Here is a 17705-nt window from a genome sequence, read left to right as displayed (position 1 = left end):
ACGCCGTAGTGGAGGGCTCCGGAAATTTTAATCATCTGGTGTTCTTTAACGTGCACTGACATCGCGCAGTACACGAGCCTCTAGCATTTCGCCTCCATCGAAATGCGACTGCCGCGGCCAGGATCGAACCCGTGACCTTCGGGTCAGCAGCCGAGTGCCGTAACCGCTAAACCACTGCGGCGGACGACAACACTCCGAGAATAGCTTGGGAATTTATGTGGACGAGTAAGAAGCTCATCCCCACCGGCGGCGAGCTGTTTATTTGTAGAATCCCAGTGACCATCCGAAGATGCCGTGAACAATGATACAAGCATAGGAATGGGTGCTCAAGTGATGCCACTGAAAATGACAGCATTAAGGCTAGACAGGGAGGAAAAGGCAGACGCACATGGAAGATGACTTGTGGACATCCCAGAGATGGACCGTGCCGCAGCCCAAGCCAATGCCAAGACAGAACAGCTGGGGCAGCCACTGCAGGCATGTCACCTCCATGTCGCCTGCAAGGGCACAAGATGAAAATGAATTGCAATGCTAGTAAGATATAAAGGCAACGGACCTCAAGGTTTCTGGGCTTCGAGAATCCCACTAGCATTCACAGAGTGTCGGGGATCACCAGAGCCCCTCCCCATGCAATCGCACTGCGAAGTTCGCACGAAGCTTCACTCAGCACAACACAAAATGAAGCATATACTCATGCTTACTTGATTGTAGGTCGACCTATTTTACTTCAATTTAACAATCCAATGTTGGGCGTTCAACACCCCCAACACTGCACCCATATTTTACCTACAGAGCTTTGCATTACAGCGTGTTCTTTGTATCATCCCTGAGCAGAATGGAAAAATAAACTTGAAAATTGACGCAGCGAACCGAAGTTATTGAATGTACAAATTCAAAATGAAATCAGATGACGGTCATCGGTACACACTTTATGTTTCATTCACCCAGTGAGGTGGTTCGCTAATTTTGATCAGAATGTGGTACCGCAACTTTTCTGCAGATTGTAGCCTTGCTCCCACAAGCCAGCGCACTTCTTGACAGCGTTGTTACAACGGATTATAATACACATGTGGGCCATTACAATGAAACCTCAAAATCAGTGACTTCAGCATATAACATGGCTACGCTGAGAGTACAGTGAAATCTGGAGTTTTGCCATGGTGCACAAACGCAAAGTGCAATGCAATATATTGATGACTCCACTTCGTGCAGACACAGTGCTCCATGCATCAGTTGCACACAAGAAACCTTTGTGTGCAACTTCTCTTGTGTTGCACACAAAAGGAAATTTTGTGTGCAACAGAACAAGCATAAAACATGCTTGTTGGTACAGCATTTTTGAATAACTATGGCAGCACAAGGTAACAGGACACAAGAAGAACACAGAGACACAGCTTAAGTTAAGGGGAGACCTTGCTTCTGAAACATGTTTCTTGTTTTTGAGCACATCATTATGAAACTTTCACAGCTTATGTATTTTTATGTGCTGATTTCAAACATGCAATTATTGTTCTAATACAATATGTAGTTTTGAAACTATTAAATAGTTTTTGTATAGTTAGGAGCAGGCTTTATTCCTACCTGTGAGAGTTATCAAGCAAATCAGCCTATCACAATAACCTGGAATGAATATTGTATGCAATAAAACAAGAATGGATGTTCTAGGCCCATTTGAACAAAAGTTGTGGTATGTTGAACATTCCCAGCTTGATCCCAGTTTGACCGAGCCTGACATAACTCACTTGCCAAGTGTTCAACGTACCATCACTTTTGTTCAAATGGATCTAGAACATCCATTCTTGTTTTATTGCATACAGTATTCATTCCAGCTTATTGTGATATGCTGATTTGCTTTATAATTTTTGACAAAGTTCAGATAAACGGTCGTCTTTTTACTTGGGATGAAGGCAATAAAAATATCGAAGAAGTAAAAAAAAAACGAAGAGCAACTATCAACGGCGCAGTCTACCCGACGACAACGCCCATAACCCTTCTAAATGTTAACGCGCAAAGTCTTGCGAATAAGGTAGAACAATTTGAAGCTGTTTTATTGGCTCTAAAACCTGATATTGTAACTGTGAGTGAAACGTGGCTACATTCAAATATATGTGACCATGAAATCGTGCCACCGAGTTACACAATTGTCCGCAAAGATAGGGACACTAGAGGCAGAGGAGTAGCAATTGCTTTGCGGCAGGGAATCACTTACACGGTCATGCCGGAGGTGAATGGCGTCGAAGCAGTTTGGTGTAAGCTTCTCCTGAACGACGGCTCCGTGTACGTTGGCGCCGTTTACAGGCCCCCGAATGCCGATGCGACGTACCTAAATCCCCTCCTGGATTACATGAATTTGCATACGCTCGGTGGCAGGATTATCATGGCGGGTGACTTCAACCTACCTGATGTAAATTGGTCATCATTAAGTCCAGGTCCTCTGTCGAACAATGTAGTCATCGACTTCTTATTTGCTTTCAATCTAACTCAGCTTGTTGTTGAAAATACACGAATGCAGGGAAAGGCGCACTCAGTGTTAGACCTTGTATTTGTAAGTGATCACTTTTCCACCAACAGCGCAACTGTTGAAACAGTTGACGGCATATCGGATCATAAAATAGTTCTGTGTACTTTGTCTTTAGCGACTCCAATACGGCAAACTGGCTCAGTAAAATATGTGCTCTCCTTTAATAAAGCTAATGATGCAGCAATAATGACCTACCTGTCCCACGAGTATCCCGAGTTTTCTGAGCTATGTGCAGATAATAACGCGAGCAAGATGATGTGTGGGCACAGTTTAAGCATCATATCATGCATTGTATATCTAACTTTATTCCCAAACGAAAACAGGTTACAAGAAAGCACAACCCATGGGTTACCCGCGTCATAATTCACCTTAAGCGCAAAATCGAGCGTGTAAGGAAGACTAAAAAAACGCTAGGAAGCGCAAGCTCTCAAATAGCAACGCTAACGTCGACCTTAACTCTTTCGTTACCGCATGAAAATAGCCATTTTTTATAGGTCTGACGAAGAAATTTATTGCTAGTATAAATAATGCTCTAGGTAACATTGCAGCACACCAAATTGTGCATAATGAATTGCTCTTTATAGATAACACAAGTTTCAAAACAAAAAAGATGTTACAAAACTTATAAAAAATCTGAAATCTGCCCCTTTTGCAGGAACTTGAGAAAAACAGTACAAACAAAACACAACATCTACAAAAATATTACGAACAAACAAAATTCAAAATATACATTTTGAAGGGAAATGATCTAGGAATATTTTAAAAGAAAAATAAACAATCTGCATAAAGCCATTTTTCACACAGATCAAAAATATTGAAGACCGAAAACTGCTTCACCGCTCGTGCCATGCGGTGAAGCAGTTTCTGGTTTTCGTGAAGCACAGGTAGACGCCACAGGTTTCACGAAGAACGTTCGTTTTTTTTTTTTTTTTTCGAACTTTGCGTTCCTCATAGCACTGGCGGCAGTTTTTCCTTTTCGGCATCTTTTTGGGGTGGTGCTGCATTTTTGTTGGCATACGTCGGCATCTTTTTCGGCATACGTCAGAAGGCCCAAGATATGCATCCAAGCATATTTGTTGGTATTTTCGCAGGTGGTCCTGATGACCTCTGCTGTGAAAAACAGGAAAAAAAAATCGCGCGCCGTTGTGAAACGTTTTGCGCTGCTCCGGTTTGCCGGGCCGAGATGCGCGCCGGGCGGCCTTCTTGGTGAAAATTGAAGCTTTCTGGCTGCCGGCGGCAGCACATCCTGTCCAAGCGCTGTGCGTATCCTGCAGATAACCAGGACATCTCAAAGGTCTTGCACCGAGATCGGCAGATAAGCACTTCCGACGGACGAGACCGCTCAAGGCCGAAAACGAAACTTATCGGTACACAGCTGAGGATGGCCCGGGCTGGCTCGAAGCATCGTCGTTGTCAGCGCTTGAAGATGAGCTGGTGTCGTCTTCGGACTCATAGCTCGACTCAGCTTCACTAAATTCGTGAGCGGGTTGAGCACGCTTTCGAGCGGAACGTTTTTCCCGCGACGCAGCCCCGCGGGTTGACGACACCGTGGGAGCGGCTGAGAGATTGCCGCGCGCGCCGACGCTAACGCCCGATGCGGCCCTCTCGCGTAGATAAAGAGAAACGAAACCAAAACTGCTGCAAACTGGCTAAAAAGGCCAGATCAACAAGTTAGAGACGCGACGGACCTTCAGAAACGAGCTGTATTTGAATAATATTGCGCAAACTCGGAAGCAAAGCTCGCTAGTGAGTAGCAGGTGTCGTTTTCATGTTATTATCACAGCCAAAATTTATTACCTCGCAAAACTGACGACACAATTTGATAATTGACTTCTTAGGAATCGTTTGATACCAAAATGTTGATAATAACGGAGCACAAACATGAGCTGCACATTTTCTTTCCCGAGTGTGGCAGCCACGCCCCCTTTTCCAGTAACACATGCGCATTCGTTCGCGAAAAACTCCGTCAAAAGTCGCAACGTCGTCAGAGCGGGAAAATTTAAACGGATTGTAGAAGAGCAGTCCCAGAACTAAACGCGAGATGCTGCAGCATGCACGGGAAAAATTTTTAACGCGTCGAAATCGGCAGCCTTTTTCGTCGATCACCGGTGATCGATTTGAACAGGCGTGGTAACGAAAGAGTTAAAAGGAAAGTTACGAGACGCAAAACGGCAATTTTATGGACACACCCTGCAAAAGTTTATCAAAAGCGCACCCGATAAATTCTGGCGCTACATAAGCGTAAAACGAACGACATTATCAGTGCTCCCACCTGAAGAGGGCAAAATAAAGGCGAATAATTTCAATTCGTATTTTCACTCAGTTTTTAGCACTGATAACCTCCGAAATATTACACCGGGTTCCCGTCACGTTGGCCAAGGCAGATCACTTCCATCGTTGAATATGACAGCACCCGGCATTTTTTCACTGCTCTTAGAACTTGATGAAAAGAAATGTAGTGGCCCAGACAAAATTCCAAACACCTTCCTTAAACGCTATGCGGAACCCATTAGCAGGTACCTTCATCTCATATTTACAAAGTCAATTAGCGATCGCCGTCTTCCGGCAGACTGGAAAATTGCGAAAGTCGTGCCAGTGCACAAATCTGGTGATACTTCTGTCCCATCCAACTTCCGGCCAATTTCTTTAACTTGCACTAGTAGCAAAATTCTCGAGCACATTATCTTAAAGTTAATAACTAAGTATGTAGAAGAAAACAACCTCATCTCTCTTTCTCAGCATGGGTTCAGAAGTGGGCTATCTACTGTCACTCAGCTCGTAGAGGCTATACATGACTTTGGGCTGGCAATAAACGAACAATCGCAAATCGATGTAATTTTTTTAGACTTCTCTAAGGCCTTCGACCGCGTGTCCCACTCTAAACTCGTCACTAAACTCATAGAAAAACTAGGCAATGGTCCAATAGTTGAATGGATTAGTGATTACCTTTCAGATCGTTACCAGTTTGTGCACTATAATGGACAGAAATCTGACACGGTTAAAGTCCTTTCGGACGTTCCACAGGGATCTGTTCTTGCTCCGCTCTTGTTCCTGTTATTCATAGATGACATTGTTGACACAGTAAACGTTAAAATTAGACTCTTTGCAGATGACTGCATGATTTACAGTGAAATCAAAGACATTGGCGATCAGGTTACCCTTAACAATTCCCTAAACAACGTAGCCCAGTGGTGCCAAGACTGGCAGATGGTTATTAATTCTGAAAAAACTGTCGTGATGAACATAAGCAGAAAGAAAAGCAAACTATTATTTCCATACTCGCTTAATGGTGTCACCCTTCGGACAGCGACTCAGTATAAATATTTAGGGCTTTTAATATCATCTGACCTCAAGTGGACTGCACATGTACAACAGGTGACGAAAAAGGCAATGAACAAGTTATTTTTTCTAAAACGGACACTACGTTACGCTACCACAGATACGAAGCGTTTATCTTACATTACTTTTATAAGACCGATGCTTGAATATGCGAATATAGTGTGGTTTCCTTCAACAAATGCTGATACAGCTATGCTCGAGAGCGTACAGCGCAAGGCCGTAAGATTCATCTTTAACCGCTATAAGCGAACGGATTCCCCTTCCGAGCTTCTGCACCGAGCAGAGCTACCTACGCTCCGCGATAGAGCAAAAATTCACCGGTTGAAGTTTTTTTTACCAATTGTTGAATGGCCACTTTAAAACTAATGCCTCAGCCTTCACTGTTATGAAAGAAAAAGGGAAAGTGCGCCAGAATCACGACCTGATCTTCAAAGAATATTTCTGCCATAACAATACCTTCCGTTTTTCATTTTTCCCTCGCGTAATAAGAAAATGGAATGCGCTTGATTCCGCTACTGTAGCTCAGCCAACAATTAATAAATTTCTAGAAAGTGTTGAAAATCACATGTCCGTGCTCCCGAGTTCTATGTGCTAACCTACTCGCGTACGGGTGAAAGCATTTACACTCGAACGTTTTATTTTTAGCTTCATCTTTTGATTGTAGGCAATGTATTGCTATGCTTTATGTTGTGTACATTAGTGATCCCCATGATCGCGACACTTGTAGTGATGATGTCATTACTCTTGTACTCTTGTATGCGTTTTTATTCTATTGTACTCTTGCATTGGTCAATGCATTACTTTGCTTGCATAATGTTTGTATGTTTGTATAATGTTTGTATCTTTTCCACTCCTGTAATAACCCTCAAGGAGGGTTGACAGTATTCTGTAAATAAAATAAATAAAATAAATAAATAAAAACTCTCCCAATTTATAAATAAATCTTGCTCCCAACAATATACATGAAATATTTGATATTTTGAAAACAGCATAGTTTACTAGAAAAATAATTGCATATTTGAAATCGGGACATAAAAATACATAAGCTGCGAAAGTTTCATAAAAATGTACTCAAAACAAAGAAATACGTCTCCGAAGCAGAGTCCACCCTTAACCGCAGGAAAATCACTGTAGTTCCATACATTCATTGCTTCTCTTGCAACTTAAAGAAAATAGCACAGCAAGCAGACATCAATGTGGTTTTTTCGATGCCGAACAAACTAGGTAGCCTGTGCCACAAAACTAATCAAACTAGAGTGACAAAACCTAAATGTGCAAAACAGCACACTAACAGATACGTGGATTGTTGTACGGGCGTTGTATACTGGATTCTGTTAGGTTGTGGAAAGGGTTACATAGGGCAGACGGGCAGATGTGTTAAGAACAGGCTGCGCGAGCATAGCAATAAAGTGAACAAGACACCGCCAGATGGATTCCTGTCCCTGCACTGCAAGAAATGCAAACGTTATCTATGCTTTCAAGATACCGCCATCTCAGGTAGGAGTGGGTGTGAAGTAACACGCTTAATTGTAGAGGCCGAATAGATAGATAGGGCTGGTAGTGCATGTGTCAGCAGTCCGTCGATTGCGCTCTCAAGAAAGGAGCTACAGTACCTGCGCATGAGCTGAAAAGTGCGATAAATGAATTTTGTTTCCGTGTGCGATATGAAAAAGCTGTGTGCAAAAAAGTGTCCAAGAACCACGAGGTGCCCAAAATTAAACCGTTTGTTGGAAGTGTAGCGAGCGCGCTGTGTGTGTCTGTGTTCTTGTGTCCCATTACCTTGTGCTACAGTCAAACCTTGTCAATACGTACCCGCTTTAAACGTACTAAAGGTTAAAACGTAGCTGCGACGAATCCCCGACCGATTCCAATAGAGCCCAATGCATTCGCTGACCGCTTAAGCCGTAGTGGTTAGCCCTATGCCTACCGGTTAGTGCGTACCCTGCGTACCGCGATAACTTTTTGTGCCATGAAATTTTACAGCGCCGCTCAACTTCCCGGCGCCAGAATGTGCCGCCAAAGGTCTTCCGTCTTTTTGAGAAGCGCGGAGATCGGTCGATCACCGATTCCGACTTCCGTGCGATTGCGGCGACGCCTTTGCGGGCAAGCATCGGGAAAACGAAGGCGAGGTGGCGGCCACCGACAAACGCGCTGGCATGACTTATCGCCGACAACCTTATCACAATAAATATCTTCAGCTATCTGCTCGGGCACGCGTGCGGCGCAGCGCTACTTTTTAAGCCTACTGCATGCTTTTATTAGGCGACAACCTGAACGGACTGGGCCGCCGATCGCTGCCGCCTCGTTAGACGGGGCAGTCTTCAAGGCTGAAGTTGAATTGATGGCGCAAATGCTCGGACAGGGACGAAGAACTTCAGCCATGTACCAACTAGCCCGACAGCAAAGCACGCACTAAGCATAAAGCACGCACCGCTTTGTAGAAACGAAAGCAGATCGCTGTTGCGTAGTTAACGTTGCGGGTCGCGGGCGCCGAGAAACCTCGATGCATTGACACTATTACACTAAACGCACTTGTACGGTACAGCAAGCGTAGCGCGGTTGTAATCATACTGCACACTTTTATTACGCGACCACCCAACGCGCCTCCGTCCACTGCCAGGACCGCTAGAGCGTCGCGGTGTGCACATCTCTTGCATGAAGCTCGTCATCGCTGCGTTAACCGAACAAGCTACTCGCTGCATTTGTGCACAATCTGGAGCGAAGTGGGTATGAACAGCATCCCCACGACAAATGCGCGCGTGCGACACAGAAGCGGCCCGGCAGTGACGTTGTGAGCCGAGTAGGCGACGCACTGCACGCAACCAGCTGGGAGAAGATTAGCTCCACGTGACCATACCGCGTTTCACTAGAACTGTGTCAGTTTTCGTTTAGTAACAGGTCGCGGTCAGACGCACACATCGTGGAAAGCGGACACTGTCCGTTCTGTCGCTATGTCGGTCACTGCGCTGACTGCGTATCCCGGACCCTGTAACAGTTTCAAAATGTGCTTTGGCGTCGCCACTGTGCACTATCGGGCGGTCGTGCAAGAGTGCCAGGATCTTTTCTCCACTTTGGCGAAAAGAAAGAAAGGGCTTTGCGGTGTGTACGTTAGGCAATATTTTCTGTGGCACTATGTATTTGCTGGCGGCGATGGCGTACACTAGGAAATGCAAATTTGTACTTTGTGTTTAATGCGTACTACCGTTTAGTGCGTAGTTATGCCGCGTTCCCGGCAGGTACATATTAACGAGGTTCCACTGTACCATAGTTATTCAAAAAAGGGGGGACGTGGCCCACCTAGGGAATGAAAATCTACCAAAAAATCTACTTTTCGCTGGCCATCTCTGCACGTTCCTGACATCATTGTGCACCTAATTACAAATTTTCATTGCTGCATACCGTCATCTTCTATCCACATCTTACTTTAAAAAAGCAAAACCAGGCATCCTGCCCTTTATGTTGAGGGCAAATGGCAAACAATTTTTCATGCTCTTCCTGTGATGGAGGAGCAATATCTTTTGTTCCATCTGGGTTATCATTACGATTTCTTTCTCGCTTCTAAGATAAATAGATGCGATGTGTCGTAAGGCAAATTTTGTTATAGTACTTAGGAAAGTGTTTTAAATCAAGGTTTTGTTTTGAGTATTAATTGGGGAGTTTTTTTACATTGGGTGCAACAACCCACAACTCTGCTTGGAAATGTCCTAAAGCAATGATTTATGCTTTACAACACACTACAAAGATTCTCAATGTATTCTGTGGATTGTACATTGGTGTGCAGGTTGTGGTTAATTAGCTAATTAGGCCTTAAACAAAGAAGTAGGTGCTTGTGATATCCTAGAAACTACTTATCATAGGAAAAAACCAATTGCATACTTGAAATCAGGGCACGAACATTAAACTCTGTAAGTTCTATCAAAATCGATCAAGAATTACAAAAAAAGTTTTAAAGGGCCACGTCTCCCCTTAACTTCCTTATTCCCATCCAATCAATTCCCACAGCCCAAAGTACCGTATTTACTCTAATCTAGGCCACCCTCGATTGCAGGCCGACCGCCAAAATTCGCAAGGCCAGAAAAAAAAAAAACTCGCCTCAAATGCAGGCCAGATGCAGGCCGAATGCAGGCATGACTACACTGTACGATCGCTTCCAGAAAATTTACCAACTCCACACTCTCGCTGCTCGCGCCTCTGCCACCTCCGCGTCACGCGACAGGAGGAGAGAGGGTGTCAAAGTGCATGGCATTCACCAGCGCGGCCGGTGGCAGCGCTAGCGGCATGGTAGGTGGCAGCTGCGGTCAAATCATGGTAGTACTCAAACCTAAGCCGACCCCCGCCCCCACTTTAGCACATTGTTTTTTCGAAAAATTTTCGAATAAATACAGTAGATTCGAGATTCTAGTAAATACGGTATGTGCCTTTTTAAGAGAACACGTTTCCGAGATATAGTCTGTTTATTTTACACAGTAGACCATAAAAATTATGACCATTTAGAGAACAAATAATGAGCGAAAGGGCCAAGGGGGGTGCGCAAACTTTCGACTGTTTCGAAACAGTTGAAAGTTTGCTTTCCCCTTGACCCCTTCTCTTGTTATTTGTTTGCACTAAGGGGCCATAATTTTTTTATGGTCTACTTGTGTATGTGCCTTTGTTTTGCATCTATCGTCAAAAATTGATGTGCAATGCTGCAGTGGCCACAGGAAACTATTTCTAGAGCAAATTAAAGATCAATCGCGTTGATTTTGCCACTTCCACTGGTGCTACGGTCACTGTCAAGTCCCATAGTAAACAAATATACAATAAGCTGAACATGCATAAGTTGGAATGCAGGGCCCCTTTTAACTCTTTCCTTAGCATAAGGAAAGAGTCAAGGGCCCCTATACCAGCTCTGATAATTTTTTTAAGATTTCAAGCAAATGCATGCATCGAAGTCAGAATGTCATCGTGATGAGCAATGCCAAACGTGGCAACGCTACGAGCCACGGGCACACCCGCCAATTGCAAGAAAGAATCCCTTCTCCCCAGGCCTTTTTGAGTAATCCCCAGCATTTGCCGTGATAGAGTGTACTAGAATATTTTGAGTGGCGCAACCGAAGGCGGGGCCCCTTGCAAACCGGTGTCCACTCTTTTGACGAAAGTAGCGGCGGCGCTGGCATCGCATAACCTTGAACACGGCCGGGGACGCGACACGCGCAAATGAAGGAACGCGCGCCTTGCCCGCCTTCCCCGGTCGCGCCGAGAAAAGTTGGCATGTTCAGACTCGCTTGCGTTCGCGTCTGCGAGTTGCGCCGCGCATCAGTGACCTAAATTCAATGAAAAAAAAAAAAGAACAGCGTTTAAATCACTGCTACGCGCCCGGGTGCAATACTGTGCACGCCCGCATGAATCAAGGCCACAAGATATCGCTTTTTAAAGCTCCAATTTTATGTGTCGATGCGCGGAGAAAGCGCGCATCAAGGTAACCTACTCCCAATGATACAGAGCGGCAACTTGTGTGGTAAAGAAATTTGTGCCGACTTGACAAGCCCCTCGATGCCGATTGCGCTGTGTGTGAATTTCACTTTGAGCCTCTCTTCATCGAGAGAGACTACATGCATGTAATTAATTAACGGAGCGGAAGTTCGAGTGCCGAGAGAAAAGCCGCCTATTCGACCTGACGCGGTGCCGACAATTTTACCGAATGCACCGTCATATCTCTCCAAGGAAACACCGGCGCCGCGGCCTCCGACAAAACGGCGTCAGCTTGTGTCTGACGATCATAGTGAAAGGAAACGACGTCGCATCGAGCAGGGCAATGCGTCGTCGCCTGACGAATGTTCAACAGTCGCTACTGCGAACGAAGGCAATGAAGCGTAAAATGAAACGGCGGGTGCGGTCGTGGGCTTTGCTTTTGAGCAAGCCACCTCCGTTGATGAGCTGCACAATTTCGCCGTTCCATTCAAGTCGTGGGCAGTGCTTGAATTCCCTGAGCTTAACGGTGTATACGTTGCGTGCAAGTTGAAGCAAAGCTTAGAGCAAATTTTAAGAAACGGCAGGTTCATAACAGCGTTTCCTAGAACTACATTATTGCCGCGCTTCACCACAGCACGACAAGGTACAATCAGTCTGCGCGTCATAAACAAAAAAAAAACATTTAAAAAAATAAGCAGTGTATCTGCACGAACACAACCAATGAGCGAAGCTCCTTAGAAATAGAACGCAAACGACCATGTACGTTTTGAAACTGTTTATCTCCGCCGCACGCCCTGTTTTTTGTGCAATGCGCGCCGAACGCCGCGCGCGCCTTTTTTTTTATTTTTTTTCCGTCGCGCTTAGCATTTCATTGTCTTTCTGCGCCGGCGCCGCATCTATGTTGCAGAGAAACTCGAGTCTACAGGAGGCTAGCACAGCGCATGTTAGTTGTAGCCGGCCCGTTAATGTAGCTCAATTGGGATGGAGCGTTCTTTTTGTTCTATCTCACCGCCTCTGAAACGCACCGCCAAGCAGCCGCCTGCGATGCCGGGGACGCTTTCAAGAGTACTCGACTGCAGCGCCGCCGCTATTTTCTGCACAAAATGGGCCGCTCCACGGCAGCCGGTTGCGCCACTCAAAATATTCTAGTACACTCTAGCCGTGACGTCAACATTTGAGTCTGGTCATGTCATCCACAAAAATTTCTCAGCTCACAGGTACGCATGCTCGCAGCTCTTCATCCTCACATGGAGAGTTGAAGACTTGTGCACAACTGCAACACCACAATTAAATTTCGACCTCCAAGTGGTTTAGGGGCCCTTTAGACAAACATCTATATCCAGTAACTAGTGGCTTTTCATTCTTGGTATGCTTCACATAAGCTCATTTAGTGTGCCCGACTGTGTAACACACCAGCACTGATGTGAAGCTAACATTCGGGAACCACTACGACTGCAAGTAGATCGAAACTCGAGAGCTTCAGTTCAAAGCAGCACGATGCTGACCAACATGGCGGTGGTGGTAGTTGCAATCAATAGCAAGTTTTAGTACAGAATACGTTGGGAACGTAACAGCAGTGCATATGTAAAAACACCGCTTTCACATAGTGTGCATAAGCAGGACTTCAGCGTGGTGCTATATGCGAAACATGGTGTTCTTATATACGCAACATGATTACTACACGATTTACGCAGCACTACAACTCATTAATAGCATTTCAGGGCAGCAATGACAGCAGAAAATTCGAAAATTTAGAGAGCACGAAGCTTCAGCATGCAGAATTTCAGACATCCTCATGTACCGTCTCTATGAAGCATACGGTGACGCAAAGGCATCCAGAGTGATCCACTGCAATTTGTTAGGAAATGTCATGCTGTAATGGCTTTCACGACTCCTTCACTCTGAATAATTCACATGAAGCAAGCCTAAGTGATCTTTGAGCTGCCAGTTGGTCAGATATTAAGCTGCCAAAGTAACCTGCGCTTCCGAGAAAAAAATCGACTGCGGGGGGGTAAGAAACAAGCAGAGAAGACACTCACCATTTGACACTGCCATTTCATCCAAGTCGGCAAGGTCATCCAAGTCTGCAACAGAACACATTTCACATGTGAAAGAGTCATGACAAAAATTTGCAAAAACGGCAAGGCGAGGATAACAGGGTTTGTATCACATTTCAAAGCAAGAAATTCTGGAATTTCAGCAGGAGTCGAACCAGTGCAATGCCAGAGAGCTTGTCATTAGGTTGGCACAGCTATTTGGTTTACAATGCGATTCAGCACATCAAAATGAAGGCAAAAGAACATGCCTTTAAATTGAGCTTATTTTTAAAAGTAAGAAAACTTGCTGGCTCAAAACATTCGTCAACCAAAACAAAACTTTCTAATGGTTTTGAGGAAGAAGCAACATCTCCGGCAAAAAATTTTTCAGAGAAAATCAGAAAAACAGTAAACTGCAGATTTTTCGGATATGCTTTAAAACAACACCGCCACAGGCCTCAGAGTCGATGTATAGGAATGTTCGATATTTCAGATGTCTATGCTCTCCGACGCCTAGTTTTCAGACTTCCTCAGATTTCAGGTCCAGAGCAGCATTAACTGAAGCCGCCACAGCTGTGGCATCGATAATATTGCAGGCTCGAACCAGCGTTTTCGTGAGTCAATCCGTTTGCAATCGTAGCGGATTCTAAAAGCAAGCCTTGTCACAATGCCAAGGTGTTGTGGGGTGAAGCATAGCGAGAATCTGAAAAGGCCACTGTCACGGCGCAAGTGTGGAGATTCCATTACAGACAAGAAGCAAAAATGCACGCAGGCATGGTGGTGGCAGGCGGAAAACTCGCCAGTACGTTTTATTCCCTAACAACCCTATTATGATAAGCATTTTCAGCCAACTGCTAGTGCTTTAATGGGCAACAACCAAATAGGCGACAGCCACTGTTCACCGCTGCCTCTGTGTGCAAGACTGCTAAATGCACCACAGAGAAGCATTGTTTTCAGGAACAATAGCAGCTTGCGATCGCCGCGTCCGTGTACGGTCAGGAATGGAGTGGGCACAACTAACACTGATGGCAATTGGCGGCATACGGTACACAAGTGCCCTGGCAGTAAACTGCGTCAGCTTAGTAGGCGACGTGCTGCACACAACTAGGAACGATCGGCTCCACACATTAGCGGGATGACTTGTCTTGCTGTCCCCTATGTGTAGTTTACATGCGCATCGGGGACAGCGGACAAATCTTCCTTTCTCTCGCCAGTCTGTGTTCCACGTCATCGTTTCGAAACACCGCACGAGAGAGTTGTTAATTTTTTGCGTGCATTGCTGGTACTGGCGGCGCTTGTTCCGAAACTGTTAGCACATAATTAAGTTGGATTCCCAGCAGGTACCCAACTTATTCAACAGAGCCTGCGGGAGCAGCGTAATGATCAATAAGTGAGCTGGCAGGCCTTGAGAGCTATTTCTGACGTTGCTGAGGTGTTTTCACTGCTTGAGCTAAGTAAAAGATCCCTGAATTCGGTTTTACAGACTGCTCGATTTTTTGAACAATTTTGTGGTCCCCGGGAGTCCGAAAAATCAGACTGACTGCATACAAATCAGTGCACGATTAATACTAGCAGTGATGCTACCGAGGACTTCCCGATTTGGAGCAATTTTTGGAGCAGCAAAATTTCCGTTTTGGAGCACTTTGGAGCAGCGAATTTTACATCCTGCAGGGCAATACAGAAGCATATTGCATTAACATTTAAGAACCTGAGTATTATTATGGGGCTCTTATGAAGGCTAGAAATATTTCGATTCATTGCAAATCTCAAGGAAAAAAATCATCTCAGGAGCATAGGCGTGCGCACAGGGGGGGCGGGGGGGCGGCCGCCCCCTCCCCTAATCCCCTAAGAGGGGGGGGGGGCACAAAATCTACCCTGTACATTGACCCTTGCGATAGCAATTATATGGACACTCTCGGCGGATTTTTGCCGTCGCCGTTGCCATAATTTTCCGTATAAAGTCCAAATTTAACATCACCACGTGCATTCTAGCCGCGGGTAAAAGCTCGCGAGCGCTGGCGACGAACGCGGCTGAAGCAAAGATTAAACTAGCCGGCTGTCTGTCCCCACCGCACGGACAGCGCATGAGATAACATCTTCCCGCGTGCGGGCCTGCCGTCGATTGCTCATCAAACAGAGGGGAAATGCCCCGCCCGTCTTTCGTAAGGAGCATGAAGGGACGCCAGGGGAGCGGTAGGGGGGGGGGAGGTACCGCATCGTTCGAAGGGCGCAGTCGCTTGCGCGCGCGCTATCTCGAGGCATCAGGAGACTGCTCGTAAACTTGCTGTGCTCTCAACGCTTACTTCGCATTTAGAGAACTCAGAGCAAGAAAACGCTTCAGTTCCTGGAGGGGCCATATTCGCTTAAACCAGCGTTTTGTTCAGTTACGCGAGATCGGATCCAAACGAGTTAGCGGCTAGTCTTACTTCGTTTCACAATACAATTTTTTGGTATCGCATTCATTGCTTCGCTCATAAGCGAAACTGAGTTTTTTTAACCGTCAGCTATTGACCCCCGAAAGCGAGGGGCGGACGTGTAACATGGCGTAGCCGCTTCACTGTGGGCCGTCAGCGACGGGCCCACTACTGACAGCTGCGCATTTGCGGCTGCTCCGACCAGGAGATATTTTACTAATGAGATGACATTTTTAAAAAAGCAAGCAAAAAAATCGAATTGCAAACCTAGCACGTGAGCTCGAAAGGGCAGGGCCTTTTAGGGGGTATTTACCGCAGAGTGATTACAAACTCGGACGTGCTGGCGGAAGGAATTACGAAAAAGCTGTTCTGGATGAAGATCCATGGATAAAGTATATCTGAGGAAAAGTGTCAACGCGTTTCCACCGTTCGCGTGCTCTTCCATAAACGTGAAGCAAGGAAAATTCGATATTGTCCCATATATCTACTGCGAGCGATCCCAGATTTCATTCCGCGATGTCCAGAAACAGAAGTGACAGACATTTTAGCTGCACTCATGTAGTCAGGGGCGGATCCAGCCACTCATTTTAGGGGGGGCGGTCGCTTGAAGAAAACTGGAGAGGGGGGGTGCGGCTCACTTTTGTTTTTAGTGTTACTATTATTAAAAGAGCCCCATCACAGCATAAATACTAATCAGTTTTCTAATCTTAATAAATTGGAAGAATTACTACAAAATACGGGCTACCACACTTCAGATATATGCCCATTTTGCTGCGCTAAGCCTTTGTTAGAAATCTGATTGCGTGGCCGGTGCGAACACGGGTTCGTGTCTTGCTGGGCAGTCATCAGGATAAGTTGATGGAAGGAAGAAAACTATGCAAGTAAATTACATTATCCAGATCACAGGGAACAGGCATGGTGCTCCAGCACCGGATTAAATTAGCAGATTGAGGTCCACCCCATTTTCCCTCTCTCCACGTTGTCACCACACCAGGATTCCACCAATCCTGGAACCTTTGTAGGGTCATAATGATGAGCACACACCTGCACTTCAAAATTCAATGTCCCGTTGACCGCGCAAGACTTCAGAGGTTGAGGACCGCCATCTCTCACGATCCTTCCGGGGATTAGGAGGCTCGTTGACCTCGCGTTGTCGGCACTTGTACTCGGATTATTCGTTTGGACAGAAGTCATCCGTGGCGCCGAACAGATGGCAGAGACGACAAGGCAGGTGCACGGTGCGCTATTAGAGTCTTTTATCAAGTTGCGGAAACACGGTACACAAATAGGGTACGGGATTACGGTAGCGCTCCTCCTCTCTCGCTTGTCCGCTCTCAGTTCCAGTGAAGCACTAGTGCGTCTCCCGAACGACAGGTGGATCGTTAAGAATGCATGGGCTGGCATGCAATAATGAGGCGTGACACCACACAGTAAATTTCGACAAAAGCTTTTGGGGTGTTGGGGTGCCTTTACCGAAATTAACAGTGGCGAAAGCACAGCGAGCGAGAAAGAAAGAGCGGTACCGTAGTACCGTTGTTGCTTTCCCTCAACCACTCCAGTTCGTTTTCAGTCGCTGAGAAGCGAGGTCAAACCTTTCAAGGCGACAAGGCACGAGTGGCTCCTCTTAGAAGCCTTCTTGATAAAGAAACAAGGAGAGAAATGCGTGCGTGAACCGTCACTGGTTTTAACCGATAAAGAAATAGCGTTTCTGACAGCCGGACCAGGGGAGGCACGCGAGTGTAGGGAGGTGGTTTCGGAGCTGCGCATGTGCCGTTTGCAAATGAAACTATTTATTTTAGAGAGTGCTTTTTAGAAATATGCGTAAGCACTGCTCCACTTGCACATGCATCTCCACGCGTACGTCGCATCGCTTTAACAAATAAAACGAAGACAGCAACGACAAAGCAGAACGGCAGCAGCTTCACAGACGACGAAAATTAGCAA

At 45.8% G+C, this 17705-nt stretch overlaps 1 protein-coding gene across 1 annotated transcript in view; it reads right to left on the bottom strand.

Moving 5' to 3' along the window:
* Positions 1-388: 388 nt before the first annotated feature.
* LOC119383767 (protein ELYS) overlaps positions 389-17705 on the bottom strand; it is a gene marked incomplete at its 3' end in the record, with an annotated part of 33417 nt that continues 16100 nt past the window's right edge. Inside the window, 2 exon segments of the mRNA XM_037652068.1 lie at positions 389-497; positions 13351-13395. Coding sequence (XP_037507996.1) covers positions 389-497; positions 13351-13395 — 154 coding nt within the window.

This window comes from Rhipicephalus sanguineus, chromosome 2 (genome assembly GCF_013339695.2).
Source record: "Rhipicephalus sanguineus isolate Rsan-2018 chromosome 2, BIME_Rsan_1.4, whole genome shotgun sequence".
NCBI lineage: Eukaryota > Metazoa > Arthropoda > Arachnida > Ixodida > Ixodidae > Rhipicephalus > Rhipicephalus sanguineus.
This window is presented reverse-complemented; position numbering and strand designations above follow the sequence as displayed.